We start from the raw sequence: 23,197 nt of genomic DNA on the forward strand, positions 1-23,197 counted from the left end.
CATCCTCCTCCCCTCCGATCTCCCTTTCATGCAACCACTGCACCCTCATCGGTTTTTCCCTACTGCCCTCCACTTTCCCTTTTTACAGCTGCACATGACCCAAAACACTCTTTCTCACCATTTTTCCCTTCCCAATGCCTCAGACCCTCATGTTTTGGTTTCTTTGCCTCGGTCCTTTTACCACTATCTGTTTTGGGTTACTTACACTCCCATTCCATAAAATTCTAGTGTCAGTTCTACGGAGTCTTTTGGAGTGTTCACAGCTAACATTTTTTTCCCCTGCGAATTACTGTACAAAGAGCTAGATTCGGCATAAAAACTTTTGTCCTCTGCGAGTCCAGCACTGGATACGTGTGGTCAACAATCATTTATACCGGGAAAGGCACTACTCTTGACGAAGACTTTGAAAGTAATCCAATGTCCTCCCAAGTGGTATTGTCTCTGATGAAACCACTATTTGAAAAAGGGTATTGTGTCACGACGGACAATTTTTATACCTCTCCACAACTAGCCGAGGAACTAGTTTCTCATTCTTGTGATACTTATGGAACTGTGCGCGGAACACGAAAGGGGATGCCAGAGGGGCTGAAGAAGAAAAAAATGAAGAAAGGAGATGTGGCAGCTTTCCGTAAAGGAAAAATTTTGGTTCTTCTCTGTAAGGACAAGAAGGAAGTAACGTTACTCTCTACATTTCACAACAGGGAAATGAGAGAGGTGCAGAAAAGGGGGGCAGTGGTTATGAAACCAAAGGTAGTCATCGATTACAATGAGACGATGGGGGAAGTTGACAGGGTAGATCAGCATTTGGCTGACTATCCAATCCCATGAAAAAGAGGGAAAAAATATTACAAAAAATTATTTTTTCATTTGATGGAAATTTGCTTATGGAATTCATATGTTTTATATCGAAAAACAGGTGGTGATGAAACACATTTGCAATACAGGCTGGACCTAATAGATAAAATGATTGAACTGTACTTCCCAAGTGTTCCCTCCCCTAAGGCAGGTAGGCCACCTGCAAAAGCCCATCCCCTCCGAATTACCGAGAGACATTTCCCAGACATAATCCCACCCACGGAAAATAAGTCAAACCCAACTCGGAAGTGTGCTGTGTGCTCCCGAAAGCGAGATGCGCGTGGAAAAATGGTGAGGAGGGAGAGTCGCTATTTTTGCCCTGACTGTAATGTGGGTCTTTGCGTTGCCCCTTGTTTCAAAGTGTACCACACAAAAATAGACTTTTAGTTTATATAATATTTTACTGTGTTTCAAATTTGGAGTTTATATTAATATTTTTCTAACTCCATCGTCTGTTTTTATGATGAGTAATTTTTGTGACTATATTTATTGTGAAATATTTTACTTGATTTTCATGCAGAAATACATGAATTTTTTTTTAAAGTGATATAATAAGAGTAAATTTTAAAATAAATGACTTCGTAAAATGCTAAAATGAATGTTTTTTATTTAATATCTACCTGTAAATAATTAAAAAACGTAATAAAATAATATGACATTTTTTGTGACATTTGTTGAGAAATATCCGTCAGTGAAGGGGTTAAGGGCGACGTACCGCATCCCTTTAAATCCGGCAGCGGAATGTAATGATAGTGGTTCTTTTCAGGACTATAGAATGTACAGAATATTATTCAGCAATACTTATTACATACGTCACATGGTAATTCAAGAAAGAAATGTGCCCAACGTTCCTCGTCCCACGATGACAAAAATGTTGCAAAGTGATCTCAGACTCGGTATCCGCTCTCTAGGACATTAATTGTGGTAAAAATGGTTTATTCGTTATTTTTCTCCTCTTCTGGAGATTATCCACTGACATAACTATTTTACTAATTTTCAACCCATCGCCCTCGAAATAGAAGGAAAGATGTTTTATGTTACCGAATTCCGTCTTCTTAATGCCTCCGATGTGTGTAAATCTATTCATCGAAAGGATTATCAGGGTAGTGAATTTTGCCTCGAAAGTATTGATTTCCATCGATATTGCTGTAGGCGTTTGTAAAAAATCCTTTCTCAGATCGTAAAATCCTCATTAACGTTAAAAAAGATGGGTCCGTCGTATTTTAAAGTGTGCATTTTCAGCAACTCTTTTTATATGATTACAAGTATGGATTAGGGTTTAGATAGTATATATAGATTAGGGTTTAGATAGGATAGATTAGGTTTGCATATGGTGCGATGAAATTAGAAATTGTATTTCTCATAATTCTCAAAAATTGCCATGTACACATAAGAGCCTTAATACCAAGAAAAAAATGGTGGCTTTTAAACAATTTTTTTTATCATTTTTCATTTCTGTAGAATAAAAATTAATCAAGATATAGCCGCTTGAAGTTTACATTTTGCCGAGAGGGCAACCTGCGTCGAGCTTTTCGACGCTTTATTTTTTTAATACGTAAGACAAGAAGGATTTCATAGGTTACATGCATAGAGTCACAGGCAGTGAGGACCCCAGTGGTCACCGTGGGGACATACTTTTTTGTATCCATGGACACGTTTCGTGTAGGGTTAACCGTCTTCAGGAATATTAAACAAAAGGGAAGTCAAATTTATTGTTGAAATAAGGTATAAATTAATGGCAAGTGTCGGAATCAGCCAACCAGCCGTCCATCACATGCTATGGGATGCGCAGAAGACGTAAATCGCTCTTGTTGTCATGGTAAACCAACGCATGTGGGCTTGGCTGCTGATCAAACGATCTAGGCTGACTCCAGGTGCTCGGTGGAGAGGAACTAGTGATTAGTTGTCAAATCACGCGCCTGTGTGAGCGGTATCCTCATCCTGACGAACCTTCGGGTGGAGTGAGTGAAACAATCGCATTTGCCGTTTTCTGTCAATCAGACATATCACGTGATCTAGGATTTTTCCATTTCAATCTCGGTCACTTGCGCTGAAGACGAAAAGCGCTCACTTGCTCATATTTGCTGTGAGTCTTGGCCAAATGGTTGTTGACTGGAACGTAGCCAGAAATTTTGCATAGGGGAAAAATTGGGTGGTGTGCGGGTTGACTATACTAATATTTTGTTGTCAATATGTACAGTAGGGAAAACCATACATTTCATTCAATCAGCTTCGCAAATCTATTTCGTTTGCAAAGACAATGCTGAAAGTTCAAATCATCGCAGGTGGAAGGATTTGGTGCTTTCCCTGCGAATCTTGCTGATAAAGTCTTCTCGGCAAATCAGCCGGGTCAGGATGGACATCGCTGCCAACGTTTCGACGGCCTTCTCTGCCATCGTCATCAGGGGGAATCGTAGGTTGTTGGCACGCTTGAGGAAATGTAACTGTTTCGGAAAATGGAGTTTAAGGTGTTCCTAGGCTGGTGGTCTTCTCAGTAGATGGATCGTGGATGGTATTCGCAGCTGAAAAAAAATTCGAGGGGGCCTGAAGCCCCCCAAGCAAGTTGCAGTACATCAATCTGTACAATATACTTATTGCTCGCCGTCCGCCGTCACCATTAGCTTTTCTCTCTCTTTCGCCTTCTCTCCCTCTCGTAGATGCCCCTCTGACCCCTCCCCTCCCTTGCCCCTTCGGTCGGCGCACGCAACGCGAGTGAATGGTCAGTGGATCGAGGGCCGCTCGCCACGATAGAAGTGCGTGTCTCGTCTTACCGTGCTGCTGCTCCCTTCTTTGTGTGTGCTTGTGATCGTGTTTGTGTGTGATTTGTGATGGCGGAAGAGGAGGATGATGTGGACAGTGGTGTAGGTCGGCTGGACATTTTGGAAGGCCCTCAGTGGCCCCAACAAGATCCCGCCCCCGCTCTCTGGAGGCCCCACGATCCACCACCACCACCTTGCACGCGTAAGTCCACTGCATTCCTCCCTCTTCGCTTCCAACTCTTCGTGGAGGCTGTCACAAACTTAGCAGCCTCGTTTCCACTGCTCAAGCGCTCCGGTGATCTTTGCTACCCGACTGGCGTTCCAAGTTGACAAAATCATGCCCCTTAACCGCACGGCTTATTTCGAGGAATACGTATGGAAATATCGAAATAGATTACTTAGTCCATTGAGAGAAAGCATGAGAGGTCGCTTGAATAGCTACAGGTGCACATCCAGCGTGTCCACGAATAAAGATGTTAACCCTTGTTTGTGGATAACCTTGTTGGTGTCCCGTTTTCAAAACGCATAACTTTATCCCAACCTCGTTCACATATCGTGGCGGAGACGTCATTTAGCACCTACCTCGGTTTAGAATTGTTCCCTGGGTTAGTCGGTTTTAACAGTTAATGGAAACACTGGCAGTGTGACTGTATCGTATGCAACTAGCATGGCATCTTTAGATTTTTCACATTCGCCATAGAAATTTAGTGTCCAATTTTATATCCATTCCTGACCTATTTCTGGTAAGGACTGGCCACTCGGGTTAGTTACGTATCACAATTATATTATCGGTAACGTTAAACTGTTTTAACCATAACTCTTCAATTCGTGCGGCGCATTTCGGATCGTAATTGAAGCTTTCCTTTTTCTCCGAATTATAAAACCGAGGAAGCGATTTAACTTACATTGTCTTTAAACGTTACAATGTTTTATTATCTCATTCGTGAATTGAAATAAATAAGCAAAATAAATGCCTCCAAGTAAATAAGACATGGCTATTTTTCTAAGACCGTGGACATGTCGTTACTCTCGAGACGCCAGTCGGCTTCGCCATCGTCCTCAGCTGCGTCGTCATCCCCTCTCTTCTCCCGTCCCTTCTCCTCCCTAAACCTCCTCCCTGCACGCCACAAGTGCACTGCTCGCTCGCGCCACCACTCCACGTTGGTGATCACGATGGCCTCGGCGCGTGCTGCAGCCTTGCTCTATCGGGTACTCCGCCGCGTAACCTCATCTTTGGTTTCGCAGACTGCCTCTTCGGGTGACATTTTCAAAAAGACATTTCAATTCTTAAGGGAGGTATACTTGGAGCACATTGAGATTTACCTCTGCCTTCCAACAATGAACTTCTATCTCCAATCCACATAGAGGCCTATTCCCTTTCATTCCATTTATGAATCCTTTTCTCTTCATTCCCATAAATGTTTACCAAACATCTTTAACAGTGTTTTAAACTAAATTCATAGCTTGAGGCGTGCCTTCGTGAATTTGTTTCATGTAGAATCAATAAAACTTCGTTGATTTCACATAGATAACTTAAATCGACCAGTTTCGTCGCTGTGTGACAACGTGACGTACCTGAAGATGTCGCACAGCGACGAAGCTGGTCGATTTAAGTTATCTATGTGAAATCAACGAAGTTTTTTTGATTCAACATGAAACAAATTCACGAAGTCACGCCTCAAGCTATGCATTTAGTTAAAATAAACTGTTAGAGATGTTTGGTAAACATTTATGGGAATCTTCAGGTACGTCACGTTGTCACACAGCGACGAAACTGGTCGATTGAAGTTATCTATGTGAAAACTACCAAGTTTTTTTCGAATCAGGTGCTTTCAAAATCACTCTCTTCTCAGTACTACAACATCCAAACGTTCTCTCTCCAACGAACCTCCTCTAGTAGGGAGTCCAATTGCATGCTGAATGCTGGTGATAGATCACCCCCTGCCAAACACCCTAGAGGTGGCTCGCAGGGTATTATGTAGATGTAGTAGTTTTCTATCGTCGTCCACCACGTCTTGCACTTCGTCGTTCCTCTTCCTCTTTATCATTTGCGCTTTTTCAATGCTTCGCCAAAGTCGAAATTATCTCGCCTCCAGTCATTTCACGACCTCCATCCTTATCTTCCACGCTTTTGCACTGGAAAGTGCAACAATCCCGATCAGACTCATCTTGCTCGACTTTTCTTTCCTGTCATTCATAACGATCCACTCACAAGTTATTTCCTTTTCGTTAACCCCACCGTTTCTAACGCAATTCTCTTCGTGATATAAGCACTGTCTGCTTAGTCCGTTACCCTTTAATGTTCAGCCGAAACTATTGATATGTTCCGCTTGTCAAGAGATGCTCGTTTATCGAGTGGAAAGTCGTTGACAGCGGTGAATTCTGACCATTATGGTGTATTTTATTGAGGCCCAATGAATTTTAACCTTTGGTTCCACTTCACTCGAGTTTCTCTAGTGTTAGCTCGGACCGCCGCCTCAATGGCGGCGGTACAGAATTCTCACTTTCCGAACCTGTCGTGACCCTAATTATCGTAGCCTTGCTGTACTATTAACGTTTTTGCTTTTGAAATGCTCACAAAAAGGTGATGTTTTAAGGGATTTGGTTAATAAATTCCTTTAAGGCAATAGAGTTGTTGCAAAGTGTTGATTCAATTGATGATTAAAATCAAAAGCCTAATAATTGTCGTTTTCATCGTTCATATTGAAGTCCATTCATTCTCTTTTGTCATACCCTCGTCTTCTCTTTGCCATCGTCAATGGGACAGGTAGAATCGGCAACTGTGCGCGATACGGCGGCAGGGAAAGCCACGCCGGCCGCCAGTGACCGAGGGAAAAAATGGAAATGACCCTAAACAAGTGTAAACTTTTGTCTTAACCACGGTTAAAGGCTCTTTCGTTTCACGGAGAACAATTTCGATTTTCTTATATTATTGGACCATCTGAAGTGTGCACCATTTGTGCTTGACCGTTAAACTGGCAGCCAATCAGTGAAAGCATTTGATGCTGGCTGGACAAGATGGGCTAAAGTACCGTGCGAAGCAAAGACCACAGCTTTTGTTTACAACAGGTAATTGTTTCAAAGTTATATAGCTTTTTTGAGAAAGCAATGATATTTCGTCCAAATGTGGTTTTTCTTCGTATTTAAAAAAAATTAATTGTATTAAAAATTATCATAATTTTATTTGCATATTTACGACGCATATATGAGGATATTTAAATATTGTGATGTATTTACCCCTAGGCACTACAGACGACTGATTCCAGCTCACATTATTGATCGTTTCAATGTTAATTTAAACATTGCGTAACTTTCCTTTACGCCGATTTTCCTCCTTTGCATTACATTAATCGAAAACACCATCATTGGCGATGGCATTAATTAAATGACAAAGTGTCGAGATTTAACTTAAATAATCGGCTGTTAAATAATTTACATTCCCAACTATCGAAGGATCTATGAGGAATTTGCACTCAAGCGTTGTTATCGTCTTATATGTTGGAAAGGACAAATACCTTTTGCTGGTTATAGCCTTTCATCAAAAAAGTTCTAAGTTTCTACAACAGCGTATTTCACAAATGACTACCTTTCTTTGAAGATGATAACACTGTATGACCATTCCATTATGTGCGTTTTTCATTATCGTTGCATTGTATCCAAACAAAGGTCGGAGACATGCAATGATGATAACATGAGCTTTTATGGAGTGCGATAATCAGTGTAATGCTTTCGCACGTTGGTAATTTAATCATTATTTTTTATTGTTGCTTTACGAATTAGGAGGCAAATTCACCTGTTCGCTATTTATTGTGAACATCCTGGCATTCGAATCTCGTTGGTGATAATCGCGAAGGATGACGAAACTTGGTTGTAGATGCACTTTAATGAAACATGAGACGTGCATTATTTCAATAGGATTCACATTTTCTCTGTATTATTGTAATTGGTGGTCGTATAACTATTCGATTATCACATAAATTGTGTTTGTCTGTGACGATTTCAGTCGGCTTCAACCTTGCCATGAATCTTATTTCAACCGTCATTTGTTTATGATGGAATGCGTAGCAAAAACTTGTGCCAGTGTATGCTCTGAGCGTGTATTTGTCCAACTTAAATGCATATTTTCATGAAAAATATTAAAAGCAATAAAATACTGACAAGAATATAAAACAATAAAATTATATAAATTAAAATCACTATGAGGATATGACTACCCAGCCTACAATGGGACAGGCTACTAGGCTTTTGCAGCGGCCGAAAAGCCCCAGTGTAAACTTTGGATGGACAGACTTTAATGCATTTCTTGTTTGATGTCGCAGTGGTTGCACATTGACGCTGATTAGGCACAAAAAGCATGTATTAAATGCATTCCAATTTCTACGATGTCGAAAAAACCATTCACGACGTAATATTGATTGGTGGGGGTAGTTAAAATTATTCCAGTGCCATTGGAAGTGAAAGCATTAATACTTATGTCAATGAAAAGAATTTAATTACGGTGTAACGGAAATTTATTTAGTACGTTTACATATGCTTATTGATCTAAAACCAAAGAGGAAGAGAGAGAAAGTGGAATAATCACGATATATGATCGTATAAGGGAATAGAAGCCCCATTCTGAAGTTCGGCGTCTGCAGCACTTGTTAACTGCTACGTAAATGACGTCTTGGAAAGGTGGCCTAAGTATTCCACGCTACTTCCATTTATAATAAATCAACGAAAATTTTACGATGTCGGCATAGTCACATGATGTATACACCAGCCGTATTTGTTTTGCTAGGGGTCCCTTGGGTACCTTACCCCACTTCACCAATTTGATGACTTTTTAACAGCCAAATTATCTAATTATAATAGACGGACTACAGTCATTCATTATTCAAGTATCCCCATGATTAAGGGAATGAGGAAATTCCCTTTTTCTGGTGATTTGGGGTGCTTTTACAGAGGCGCCTAATACACAATATCTCTCTTCTTTTTCACTCTTGAAAATTCTTTCACTCACTCAGTGAAATTCAACCCGAAGGTTGGTTTTGATTGGTGATTATAGATCACGCCAGAGAAAGACGTGATTTCTACATTAATTAATGTAAACTAAAATATTAAGACGGTCACCGAATTGAAAAGCTAGAGGCCAAAAAAAGTTTACTGAAGGTGGCTGGAAAAATATTATATAATTATTATTATCATTAGTGATGACTTTACTCACCCCTCTCCCATCCTAGATCGATATGAGTAATCTTTAATTTCCTTTTCCTTGTGTCCCCTGATGTAAAGGATTTTGAAGGTACGAATGCCGACTACGCCAGGGTGGGAAATTCACACCTTCCCGGCAATGGATGTGCGTAAGTGTATGAAACATTTTTGGCGCAACAAAATTAATATTAACCCTAATACGGGCAAGGTGAGTCTCTTGGACTCATCGCATCACATTTTCGAGAATTATATTATGTTATTGAAATGTCAGCATGTTGTGAATTTTTTACTTCTTCTAATGGTATATTTACTATAAATTAGAGTAATTCAAACTTCTTTCGGAATCAAAGTAACTTAGAAATATTTTTTTCCCTGAATTCCCACAAATCCGGGCAGGTGAGTCTGTTTGCACGAAATGTAAAAAGTAATGTGCATCTTACAAATATTTGGTTTGAATTGTCAAATAATGTAAAATTATCACTATGTAGATGTAACGATAAATATTTGGTGTTTTATGCAGTGAAAACAGAAACAATTAGTCAAAAGAGTCCACTGTACTCGCTGTTTGACTATCTATGAAATTAATAAGTAATGTTAAACTTTTGCTAAACAAATAATAATTAATTTTATATTAAATGATTCTAAGGTGCACAATATGTACAAATTGATGTGAAAAGTAATATTTTTCACTGTTTAATACTTTCAATTAAAAGCAAAAGTTAAAAGAGTCCATTGGACTCACCTTGCCCGATTACGTCAGAAAAATATGTTGCCCGTATTATGGTTAAGGCTTCATTCGGTATGCATGACCCTGTGTGAACTGAAGGTTCTTCGGTCAGAAGCCAATTGAGGACCCTAGAAGCCAAGGGATACAAGTACAATTTTTATAATTTTGGGGATAACTGCATAATGATTTGTAGGGTGCAAAATATTTTTGTGGCAAAGGGATACACGTGAATCACTGAAACTACATTTATAAACTTATCAGATATTCACTTGTATCCTTTGGCCACAACAATATCGTGTGCCCCACCAACCATTACCTGCACTCATCTACAAAATTACAAAAATTGTACTTGTAGCCCTAGACTTCTAGGGTCCTCAAATAGAATTCCTCTATAGCAGAATGGGGAGCCTATTTAAGTCGATGGTCATGGGGATTAAGCAGAGGAGGCCACATTGCATCCCGTAGGAGGTTGATTTCTGTTGCCTCTTCGGTCGCTTTTCATAAACGTTCGTAGCGCGGCAACGAGTGCAGTGCGATCCACTTTCTTCAGTGTTTTGCGGGATAGTAAATTCAGTTTAATAATCGCAATACAGTGTATTCTCTTACGTAAATGTTTGTGAAATGGGTTCCGTTCGTTCTTACTTTACTTCGAGGTTTCGATGGTGGTCGAAAGCGTCCGCTAAATGACGGAGGCTCGAGAGGTTTTCCCAAACCAAAGGGACTGCGTAGAGGAGGCGCCAGTCCGTCCGGTTGAAGCTTGATATTTGTTGTCATTTTGGACGCCTTTTAACCCTTTTACTTCCACCGGGCCGATATATCGGCCCTCGCTGGTTGAGCGAAAACTGCCAGGGGCCGATTTATCGGTCCGAATTATTTCACTTTTTTTTCGTGATTAATCAGTGGCTGTAATTTATGTAAACCCCCATAGTCTATCTATGGTGATAAGATGTAAATATATCTCGGGAATTGGGTAAAAATTTAGACGTATTAAATAAAATTAAGTAGTTGAATTTTTAAATCTGAAATGTCGCTAATTCCGGGAAATATTCTTGGCAGTCTTCGTACATCCCACCTGAAATGGGGTGGCAGTATTAAGGGTTAATCTGCTTTCAAGAATTTTCGGACGCCTTTTAATCTGTCCTCAGCGTGGCGATGAGTGTAGAGCGATCCATGTACTGTCAATATTTAATGTGTAATATTTACAACTTCAAGAAATGGCGTTGAAAAGTTATGGTTCTGATGGATCACATATTCAGGATTCTAAATTTTGGATAGCAGATCAGGTTGTAGATTATTTCTCCCTGAAATCCGGATCGCTTTGCCCGTCAGCGACGCAAGTGGCGACTTCGGTGAACCCATTGAAATTTGCGGTGGGTGCATTCAGAGGGCAAGAGCTCTGAGGGGTCTCGCTCACGGTATCGGGCAGCTACGCACCTTATGACTCCACGATCGAATTAAATACCTAAGCGCTACGGAGGGTCTTTTGAATCATCTATCAACGCACTATTAGCCATCTTGAACTAATATTTGAGCTCCCGCCAATCAGCGACTGGTTGTCAGGCAAGTAGCGGACGAAAAGACCGCTCTGAGAAATGAGAGAGCTCTCTCACCGAGTTGCTATGTATGCGGTCGTATTCAGGGGAAAATTCCACAGCTGTTGTAGTAGCGCTGTGATCGCTCACTCCCCCCGAATGCGTCCATTGTTGTCATTTTACTCTTAGCCAGTCTTTCAACACTATTGGATTGATTTGAATGGGTGAGGGTAGAGCTCACCCGTGATCAAGCCACGATCGCACGAATTTTCATTGGCCCGTTCCTCTTCGCATTGTGTGTGGATTTGTGAATGTGCCTTTTTCCTCCCACCATTGCACCCATTTACAGGGAATACACTCGTCTTTTGGATAATATGAATTTGGAATGAAGCTGCACGCGCTTACTCAAATGTGTTGCAATGGACTTGTGTGTGTGTGGAATGCCGTTCGCCTCGTCTCTCGATAGAGCAGCGAGTGTGGGGAGGAGGAGAAAGACCGGTTCCCCTTGGGCCCCCCTGCCTTCCACCATCGTAGTGCACTCGCCGCCGCCCCCTCCCTCACTTCCCCTGCATTCTCTCTATCTCTGCATCCCTTATTGGTTGGGCTGGATTTACACGTCTCAAGTTAGCTGCGTGCCTCTAAAAATGTTTTCTCGATCTTATTGTCTACGAAGAAGTGTCTCAAGAGTTCCAAATCGCTTCGTGAAATGTGAAAAACAAAAGAAATGCCGTTGGCGAAAGAAAAACATTTTCACCTCCTCTGGCTGGTGAGATAATATAATTAGGTATAGAGTTACTCTAAGAAGTGAAAAATAGCTGTCAACAATTATATTATTTGATGCGTGGTTGAATCAACGTTCTATCTTGCGATGTCTTCATGATCATCGATTCATATTTATTTATTTCCCACTTCCTCGTAAACAGCACATTGCGGCCTTTATAACGGGTTTTCAGTATTAACTAAGCACAACACAAACTTCCATGCTCTGGTTAGGGATCACCTACCCTGGCGGGATTCGAACCCACGACCTACGGTTTGGCAGGCGAGGACTTTACCCCGCCGCCACCGAGGTCGGCGTTGCGTTTAAAGTTAAACGGATTCAACTTTGCATAAAAATTCAATCCAGAACGACCTCAATAGCTATTCATGTTTAAAATCCATTTAATCTTTCCTCCTTGGTGTTTCAAATTTTGCATATTTTGCAGGCGGTAGCTTCTCCTAGTTAGAAACTCACTCTGATTGGTCGGTCGCCAATTTTGAAACTACTTCTAGTCATTGATATAAATTCACTATGAATCCTTCAAAATTAGCCACCAATACTTTTCGCTTGGATGAAATAATTTTTTTAAGGTAGTCAACTACTTAAGGTAGGTTTAAATGGGCATGATGCAGTTCATTCCGGCCTTCTACAATTGAACCCCCTTCTTCAAATCACAATAAGTTATATTCCCTCTCATTCCATCTATGATTCCTATTTTTATCCATCCCCTTCCCCGCTTACCTAGCATTCTTCCCTCCAACACGGTTTTCTACATCCCCTCCCCGCTCTGTTCGCTTTCCTCAACTGCGAGTTTAATACTATAACATCGCAAGAATAAATTCGATGTCACGTGCGATTAGGACAAGATATTGGCTGACCAACTTAGGTATAGGTGATCTATTTGGTAAACTTTAATTTGGCAAACTTGGCCTGAAATTCCATGTTTGAACTGGATAACATTAATCGATATTCCAGGAATCGGTATCGATTATTACAGCTAGTAATGTGAATGATGTTCTCAAGAGACGCGGAATAGGTATGACACTTTGAGATAGTTAGAAGAAATATTGCTGAGTTTCACCTGGTTTGCTTATAGGAAATAATTAATGCGAGGAAAGTGGCGAAAAAGTTTTGAGGTCAAAAATCAGTTTACTAGTGGAGATTTCTGCTTTGCGTTGATAAGCAGGGGATAGCATTAAGTGGCAGCAGGAGACTTTTCGAGGGGTGTGTAAATATTGATTGGGGAAATACATTACGGGGACGGTTCGTTTGGAGGGGAAAAATTTTTGTTTCCCAAGCAATGTTTCTGGAAAACCCTTGACCCTGCCGCACAGTCCTCACAGCCTTGACTGTCTTCTTGGATAGTTACATTAAGATACTTGATGTAACATTGCATGGGTGTAGGGCAGCATAAAACATTAAAAGATGATGAATAGAGTCACAAGCTATGAAACTTCTATTCTAGAAACTTAAGGAAGCACTAAAATTGTGAAAGATAGGACAAACTCTACTTATTATACGTGTATTCGACATCATAAACAGTCATCAATCCCAAGGTTGGTTTGATCCATTCAGTTCTCGTATCAGTTAATCTTTTAACACCTACGCAATTCTTCTGCTTTACATCCATCATTATCTGCTCTATAAATATCACCGGATGCCTATCTCTGTCGTTTTTCCCTACCTCCTCCTGTCCTTCAACTATAGTTTCATCAGGCCATATTGTATCATTATGTGGCCGATTAAATTCTTCCATCTTCCATCCAAAATTCTTTAATGACGTTTTCTCCCCTTCTCCTGTTAGAACTTTCACATTACTCACACGATCTAACCACTTAGTTTTTATCAATCTTATTTGGAACCACATTTCGGAAGGTTTAAACCTTTCGCTGCTGTTATTATCTTTTCCTTTCCGCCATAAATGAGCCTGCTCCAAATGTAAATCGTGATAAATTGTTTCTTATATTCTCAGCTGTTGAGACACTCCTTTTTTTGAGGAATGCCCTCTTCGCTTGAGTTGTTTTACCGATACATGTATTAACGCACATGCATCTGTGGGGAATTTATCTTTTGTGTAAAATGTTTTCTTAGAGTTGAACTATTTGTTTACCACAGAATATAAATGACCTTTTGTATGACTTTGTGTTTTTTTATAATTTTTTCCACACCTCTATTTAAGCGTGAAACAACTGACTGAAATTATCAACGGACGCAAGAGGACTACATCCAGAAATGCTGACCAAATTGTGAAAATATTGATTAAATGGAACGAAAACATATATGCTGGGGCATTTGAAATTGCTGATTTTACACCCTGTGTTGAAATTGAAGTAAAACCGCGGGTAATTCGCCAAACTTCAATTTAAAAAATAATAGTGTTTTAAAGAAACTAAATTTCATCTTAAATATCTATTGGAATTAATTAAAATATCAAGGGAGGGACGTATAAATTAAAAACATATGTTTTCGTTATTAAAGAAATGATATTTAAAAATTAATCAGCAACAATCGTCTAATCGTTTGTTGGAATATTCGATATGATGGTCTTTCGGTTATGTCTTTGAATCATTCGAAGTGGTCGTAGACGTTGAAGTTGACTGTAACGTTTTTTGCTGATTGTGGATAGTCACTGTGACGCGATGTGTCTGAAACAGTGGCATAACTAGGAATATGCTTTGGCGGGGGATGGAGGAGCCTTGGAGGGTGACCATTCCCCTCTCCGAGGCAACGGGGAGTCCGGGAAAATTTTGAAAAATTACATGCCTGGAAATACATTTTATATCATTTTGTCACCTAAAATTTAACTGAAAATAGATGCAGCTATTACATTTCAAAACTAGACAATAGTATTAAATATTTTTTTAAATTTCTCTGAGGCTTTTTTTGGGGGGTTCCATCCCCTTCGTCCCCCCTTAGTTACGCCACTGGTCTGAAACACTCTTCAAGGGCTAATACTTGTGAAATTTTCAATGCCCATTAAATAGCATATGAAAATATTCCATATAGTTGTTTATTTTCTAAAAAATATGAAACTTATCGTAAAAAATCTATTAAAAGTCTTGCAAATATGTCAGTAACTGTCTGTTCGGCTAGCGATAGAAAACAAAAAATAGATAACAATGAAAAGCTGTCAAACTAGCACCATGTTTCCGTCATGCGATCCTGTGACTAAAATTAAAATTAAATACAACAGGGTATCGGTTATATGTTAGTCATTCTGCTTTATCCTCCTCAATTCCTTTCCCTTACTCTTCCCACGCAATCCACCCCCCCTTATTTTGCGCATCTAGAAGACGTAAGGGGAGCATCGTGAGTAGAGCACTTGACTACTGTTCAAAGGGTCATGGGTTCTTATCCCGAGTGGAAATTTCGGACACCCCACATAAAATCCTCGAAGTGCGAGGAGGCCGAAGGTAAGGAACCGGCCTCCTACTCCGAATGCATGATATTCACACGCCTGTGGCCTATTCTGGAGTGAGCTTTACCCTCATCTTTCCAAACCAAACCAACCTCCAGCCTGAATCACTGAGTGAGTGAGAGGACGTGAGCATTCGCGAGGACTCTTAAAAGCGAGTATTAAAAAGATTGCACAGGAGCTATTGAAGCGAGTTGGTAATTTTATTGACTAAGGTAGCGCAACTTGGGAGTGAATGAAAAATCTCTCTCTCATTACGTATTTAAAGTATTGGACCCTCTATTCACTCACGTGTGACCCTTGCTTTTCTGTGTAGACAGTGTATTTTTTTGAGGATTGTGCTTTTCGAGGACTTCCGGTGTATTTCACCCTGGACATTGAATCCGTGGAAGTGTCAATGTAGGGGCGTCACTCGGAGAAGTTGGGAGTCTTCTTTGGACCCACTTGGCTAGGGAAGGGGGCGATCAGGTTGCCTGCAGACGTGATGCCGCTTCGCGGCGGACGAATTGGGGGCCTGGAAAGACGTCTATTGTCTAACGTCCGAAAAGACCATGAGTAGAACCGACGGCGGGCTAATGTTTAAGACACGATTATCACAATAGAGGATTCACCAGTCAGGCGCTTAATGCGTTGTAACCTACCGCGCATGTCAATAGGTTTATAAAAGTCGCCACTCCGATACGCTCAAAACAGAGAGATCCGAATTTCACGAAGAAATAATCCATTGTTATGGCTGTTAAACGAAATTTTATATTGGTGATGTTTTGATCAGTCAAATTCGCAGCATTTCAATGCTATTCCTCGCTATTTCCAATACTATACTACAAATATTGAGAGTAAATGAATCACTCTGCCCTCATTGCCGCGCTGCGGTAAATTTTGGAAATTGATTAAAACACGGCCAAAGTGGCAAATATCAATGGCTTCTTTGAAACGGCCTGAGGCCCCTTCATGGTGTATCCGTGTATACGATGTCAGCATTTAAATTCGTCGTATGCCTTCGATAAATTGAAATTTCGCGGGCGCGCAGCTCAAAACGATTACTGTTTCCAAATGTTATCGAAAAGCCCGTCATTCATCTACGTTGAAAAGCGAAATAAAGGTACATAGAATTTGGGTAATTCGATCCATGTTCAGTACGTCTTTGGTTGAATGGGACACACACAGGCCCAAACTCGGTGCCAAAAATGAACCGGCTACCCCATTAATCCGCACCATTCTGTAAATGTCAAAATGTAAAATAAAACGGATTTAAAATGCATAAATGTTATTTTATTTGTTAGTTAACGTATAAATATAAAAGAAAATCAAATTTTAATTTTTATCCTGAAATTCAATGAGTAGATTCATAAATAGAGCGTGGAGTATTGAATATTCGCATAAGCCAAATTGTATTTATGAAAAAATACCTCAAAAATTTGACGTTCATTGCCGATGGAGAAAAATCCCGTATTAACTTATAATATACATTTCTTAAATTAAAACTTTGAGTGTGGAACAGGTTCGTGGGAATGCCAATGAGCGTGAACATAAATCGTCGATTACTCATCGATGTGGTGCATCGACACAACGTGAAAAGGTAATACACTGCTATAATGAAGCTTCGGAGGAGTATTTGGGAAACAGACTTCAGTTGTACTTCTTTAGTATCTTAATGTGTGAATTTTACACTGTTGCCTTCGTTTTTCTTTTAAGGGGCCCTTCGTCTTTGGTCTACTCGAAAACAAACATAAGATTCGAATGTATGGGCCTTAAAACGCAGTTGCTTCGGGAGAAGAATCGTTGTTTTACGTAGTAGAGTATTGTAGCAGTGGCACTAGATGGAATCCTTCGCTCTTTCCGGGAGAAACAATCGCGTGGCCGCTGTTGCGTGGCTCGGCCGCTCGTGTCGCCTCCGTCGCCATCGATTCCGGATTACACTAAGTGGATTACGTAAAGGGAGGGAGAGGAGAGGGAAGGGGTAGCTCCCCCTCCCTCTCTAATTGCCCCCGTGGCGCTCTGCGGCTGATGAGAGTGGGTTGCCTCCTCTATGCCTGCCAACATCCATCCGAGTGCATTTATACGTCAACTAACTCAAGCACGCCTACGGGACACAGGTACGACTATGGCGCTCGAGCATCTATGAGGCCGTCGACGAACTTGGAACATAACGCTGTAGCTTGTTAGTGGTGAACGCTGTCTTGCAGTATGTGCATTGAATTTATCACAGATGAAAATAGTGATTCGAGTATTGCTAGGCGTCTTAGTATTTTTTCCTTAGAGAGTGAGTCATTGCGTCTGGAAGACGGGATCAATTTGGGGTGGGGGTGAGATGTATTAAAGAAGAGCTTAAATTTTCAGATATTAAATTACATCCTTTGCGTGATTTATGCATTAAAAAGTCAAAGACTCAAATAAGCTATCCTACCTTTAATTTTGAAACTCTATACAATCATGTGTGCGTGCTCATAAGCAAATGCATCTAATTCTACCCAAATACTAATATTTTTCTAAAAAATTGGAAGTTCTCAAACAACTGAGTCAGAACTGAGGTGAAATTATTTTCTACTGATGACCTTTAAACAGTAGTGTATAACATTAAAAGTCATCGTTTATCCTAAATATGACAGGAGTTGATTGCATAGCATTTAGATGTTAAATGATATGACATTACGTTTTACCCGTATCCGCCATGTATTTTCAGTAAGGCTGTTTTGGCTCCGTAGTAAGCCTTTGCACTGTAACAGCCGTACGAGTCTTGTTTTCGTGATGAAGTTCACCCAAAAGGGAAATAGTGCTGTCATTTCCGGTAACTGGGGAAAGTTAAGTGCTCCGAGTACGTCGCGAAGTGGATTAGAATCCTGACTCTTTATACATCGTCTTCTTCGGGCAAGCATTATTAAGTTGACATTGATTTCCTCATAATACGAACAAAAGATCGCTCAGTGTGAAATATTATAACAAAATACTGCCGAGGCCACATTGAAACCATTATTTTGTGATTTGGAAAGAGTTTGCTCTAGAAATTATTATGAAGTGTCCATTCAACTGCTTATACTTCTTCTCCTTGGTGTACGATTTATTGGAAAAAGAATTTACAATCGAAATAAAGAACACATAAACAAATGATATCGTCGGAATCGACCAATAGGAGGCTCACCAAGGATCGCGTGATCTGGGTATTTTCCATTTGAATCTCTGTCGCATGAGCAGAAGTCGAAAATCGCTCACTTGTTTACGGTCGCCGTTTGAGTTTAACCCTCCGAGCACTGTGGCTCTCGCTTGAGCTTTTCGGTATCATCAGACCCTCTGTGGTTTGTGTAAAACTCGTAGTGATTTCACTTTAATCTCAGGGTTATATTACTTTTCGTGTTTTAATGGAAGTAGGATACTTTCCTGCTTCAAAATTGTGGTGATCTGCTGCGAAACTTAACGATTTTCTGTTTAAGTTTACTGCGTAAAAGCGAATCTCGATGCATGAAAAATCAGTAGTTTTCTGGGCGTATGATGTCGAGTTTGCATCCCAGTTGGCCTCTCCATTATTACCGACGTTTCGATGGACGACTCGACCATCGAAACTTCGGCAATGATGGAGAAGCAGAATAAAGCAGAAGTTAGTCGTCGAGTCGTCCATCGAAACGTCGGTAATAATGGAGAGGCCAACTGGGATGCAAACTCGACAACAGTTTACCGTCTGACGATCGGTCTAAGGCTCATGATAAGGTCGATTCCGAATGTAAGAAGATTCACTGGAAAATAATGTGTACGATAATCTATTCGTATCAAATCGTGTATCTCCGTTGTAAACCTGTCTGTTCCTTGCGAAATAGTGCACTTATTGTGAGGCATGTGTAATATTTCAGACCGCCAATCTCATCTCAGTTTGATTTTCCTTTCCATTCGTCCATTTTCACAGTTTTATTATCCGTGCATTATCACTCGTATTGAAATGTTAAAATAGCCTCAAGAAAACGCTTAGCGCGGCCTTTACCTATCAATCTCTATAATAATGACAACATCACGTCTCACGTGCGTATAATGAAAGCGTATGACTGACGTTCGCCGTCAACAAAAGTTCATGTTGGTGCCATATGCGTTCGAGGTCCCCAATTCATGTTTACGATTCAATGCAACGGTAAACGAAAACGTTGCCGGAATAATAAATTGTATTGAAACGCTGTCGATCATTGAATGAGGTCGGGACATCCGCAGTTAAGCCTGAATCACGCGATCATTTTTTTCTCAATCCCTTTTGAGGGACAGCTCTAGCGATGGCGGAAAAAATTACCTTTTCTCGCGATCATTTTCTGCGATGGCTCAGAGAAGGGACTTCAATCCTTTTTTCCATCACTGGGCACGTCCTTTTTTCCGTCGCTGAAACCATAGCTTTCACCGTCCTTCAGCCGCGGCTGCCAACAGCTATTGTAAAAAAACGCTTGGCTTTTAGTTTAATGCTAGTTATATAAACGTTAAGAGACGGAATAAGCGATGGAAAAAGGGACAATGGGAATGAAGTAGTGATTAAGAAAATGATGGGCCGATCGATCATTTCATTGGTCCCTAAAAAGGTATCGCTGGAGCTATCTTTCAAGAGGGACGGAAAAAATTATCTTGTGGTTCTGGGTTTATCATCTTCAAAGAAAGTCTAATTATTTTTGGATTTCACTACTATCTTGACCTAAGTAGTATCTGAGGAGTGGTTATTTCCTATCGCCGTTTTCTGACTCCCACATAGAACAAATTTGTCCAGAAGTGTAGATTTATCTAGTTTGCTCGAATGCATGATGTGAGACGCCTGTTTAAAGTATACCGGGACTAGCCGCGGTGATAACTTTTACGGGAGTCACCCGCAATGCACAATCGTGCGAAAGATCCACAGAGAAAAAATCTTTTCTCTGTGGATTTTTCGCAGGAGTGAGACGCCTGATTTATTTAGATGCATTCACGATATGTTTACCGTTGTATCAATTTATCCTCGTGCAATAAAATTTCTCATCGGTTGCTGAGTGGCTCGAACAAGTAATAAACATAATGTCATGAGTGCACTCTAATATTGTAATACAGACAAGAACCTTAAAAAGCCATGCGAAGTTGGTAATTTATGAAATGAACTGTGCTATCGGAAGTTTTTGGATGATTACTTTTAATAATTAATTCAAAACAATATTGGAGCGAAGGAAATTAGTAAGTTATCGAAAATAAATCTCATTAGGGATCGGTGTCATGTTTAAATAATTAACAATCCCGTATTAAGACCGATTTTTAGAAAAAAGCCGATTAATTATCGGTACGTAGAAATTAGCGTCGAATCATAATAATCATGCGTTCTTAGAAAAAAGAAGCGAGGAAGGTAGTGAAAAAATTAGCACTTAAATTAGTTAGGGGTTCGGTTTATTTGGAATTAACCGGACAATTAGCGAGAAACTTGGAAACGAGCAATATTCACTTTTTAAATTTAATCCCATTGTCAATACATTTTCAGCACAAGAAGACACTTCAAAATGTATTAAAATCGGTCCTGTGGTGAAATTAAAGTATTTTTGGAAAATTTCCAATACTTTTAATTTACGAATGTGTTAGAATTCCGCCAGATAAAGCCTGAAACAACTCTCTCTACATTTGATAAGGTTCAGTGTGTATGAAAATTATAGTCTTGCCTTTGTTCCTCCGCCAACATTAGGACTCTTGAAGTCCTCCCTTAAATATGTCTTGTTGTACGTGCATCCAAGCCCTGGGCATGGAAAACTCACTATGGAAGGATTGGAACCCTCAACTAAGCATCGGAGGGCGTTAACCCCGCCACCGACCAGCCGACCGCCGCTCACTCAGTACACGATTTAATCAAATGCGCTGAAGAACCCAGTCATGGAAATTTTACTTACGCGCACGTAGTACCAATTGAAAAATGAGCGACAATAGTTTTAGTTGCAGTTTCAGTTTTATTAAGAAAGTGAAAAATAACGCTAATGCTCATCAAACCTAAGGAGATTTTACCGCGAATGCGTTGTTGACGTTCATAGGTGATTCTATCTTGTTCTATGCAGTGCTTTGAAGAACGTCCGTCGCGGAATATCAACTAAAGGCCGTTTTGCACGGTGAATGATCATTCGAGTTAAATTCATTCGCCGTGACCGCTTTACACGGTGAATAATTTCGGCAAATTTTCCGCGCAAGGACGATGCGATATCGATATCGATCGACTATCGATAATACATGTCGATTCAAGCGATATTTCCGACCGTTTCTGACCACATGATTTATTTTGGGACTCGCAGACGACGGAATCCTTCGTTTACATGTGCGCTTGAATATAATTTTGTAATGCTTTGACTTTTGATGGGGCATGACATACTAAGTAATGAGAGGGATTCAAACGGAACGTAATGGATAGCGGGAAACCACTATGAGAAATTGCTGCTGTCGTGTATTTTGTCATCCCGTCACGAAGTAATAAGTTGTTTTCGCTGCAGTGCAACCATAATTATGCTACAAGATAGTGCGCTTTAGAACATGATCCGAAGGAAACTTACTCTTCAAATGGTTATCCATAGTCTTTTCACTTCCGATTCAGTAAATTGGAAGGTAAGTGAGAAAATAATTTGGGGAAGAACTGTACGTTGTTTCTCGCTCAGAAAAATCCTACCTTATGGAGACAAGTCCCGTATTGACACCGCAGCGTCCATCACCAATAAAAAAATCGCTATAAGGTAAGAGCAAAGGCTCTGCAAGGGTGAAGGCCGGTCGACAAGGAGTTTTTATGTTTGCGGTTTGGTGGCACAGCCTTCACAATGCAATCGAGCAAATGTCATTCCTGTGCAAGAAAGGAAAGGTACCAGGAAGAGAAAAAGGAAGGGGCCTGCTCTATTTCCGAAGGAGTGCGCTTCAGAATCCTCATACTTTCTACCATTTAAGTTGGCTCCATGTTATCTCAATGCTTGCTACTTCCCAATTTCTGCAAGGCTACGAATGCTTTCAAGATATATTATGGGATATTGCGCATTATCACAGTTAAAGGTTTTATCAGTACCTAAATTAGTCACCACAGAGTATTCTCTGTTCTTTAAGTAGCGATGCAGGGGAAGGAAATGGACTGCGGCATTCATGGGATAGTTTATGGGATTTGCCCCTTGACATGTAGGCAATAGTGTGACTTCATAGGTTGGCCAATATGATATAACGGCTCGTTTTCGTAGTAGTAAGCACGACCTCGGTCTCCTGTACCGCAGTGTGTACTTGAGACGTCAACAACTTGTTCGGATAACCTACTAGTCTGAGATTCGCATTGGAAGAAGACGGTTTTGTGGTGTATCTTGTAGCATACCTAGCCAGCAATCGGTAGATTTGCGTTCGAATCCCGGCTAAGCCAAATGACTTTTTCATGGCTAATTTCATCCTTGGTGTGTATAGCGAAGTATCCACTGTTTTTTTTTCACAGGTCAACTTCGCTTATAGTGAAGACTTACATTCTTTTCAGTGGAGTTCGTATGAGTGGGTTTCATATACCTCATCACCAGATTTATCCTACCTACCGCTAACTCATTCACTTAACATAAGAAAATACCGCAACGATCCTGTTGTGGTGAGGTACTCAAAATGCGATAATCAGTATTTTGAATGCAAATTGTTTCCCAAGTGAATTATAACTTCATTTTTAAATATACCATAACTTGTACAGTATTGCTTTCTCTGGTTATTTTTACAGAAAGTAGAAGAAGCACCACCATTCTAAATGGAGTTTTATCTGGAAAATTATAATAAGCACTTGTAAGTATTAAAAGAAAATAGAGATGGCACTTTTCCACAAGTTTATTTATAATACCACGCGTTTCAACCGTTAGGTCATTATCGAGTACAACTATAAGTGACCTGAAACGCGTCGTATTCTAAATAAACCTGTGGAAAAGTTCCATCTCTATTTTCTTTTAATACTTCCAGGATGTCATTCCACTACATTTCGCCTGCTTCTGTTACTTTTAT

At 40.3% G+C, this 23,197-nt stretch overlaps 1 protein-coding gene across 5 annotated transcripts in view; it reads left to right on the top strand.

The window, feature by feature from the left end:
- The window catches only part of LOC124158837 (hepatic leukemia factor-like), a 91,102-nt gene that overhangs the window by 32,500 nt on the left and 35,405 nt on the right, over positions 1-23,197 (top strand). Inside the window, exon 1 of one of the 5 annotated variants that reach the window (XM_046534198.1) lies at positions 3,570-3,816. The exons of the other annotated variants lie outside the window; for them this stretch is intronic. Within the exon in view, the coding sequence (XP_046390154.1) occupies positions 3,684-3,816 (133 nt within the window). The 5' untranslated portion in view covers positions 3,570-3,683. Of the gene's footprint in view, positions 1-3,569; positions 3,817-23,197 lie in introns of those variants that run through there. 5 annotated transcript variants of the gene reach the window in all.

This window comes from Ischnura elegans, chromosome 5 (assembly GCF_921293095.1).
Source record: "Ischnura elegans chromosome 5, ioIscEleg1.1, whole genome shotgun sequence".
Classification (NCBI taxonomy): Eukaryota; Metazoa; Arthropoda; class Insecta; order Odonata; family Coenagrionidae; genus Ischnura; species Ischnura elegans.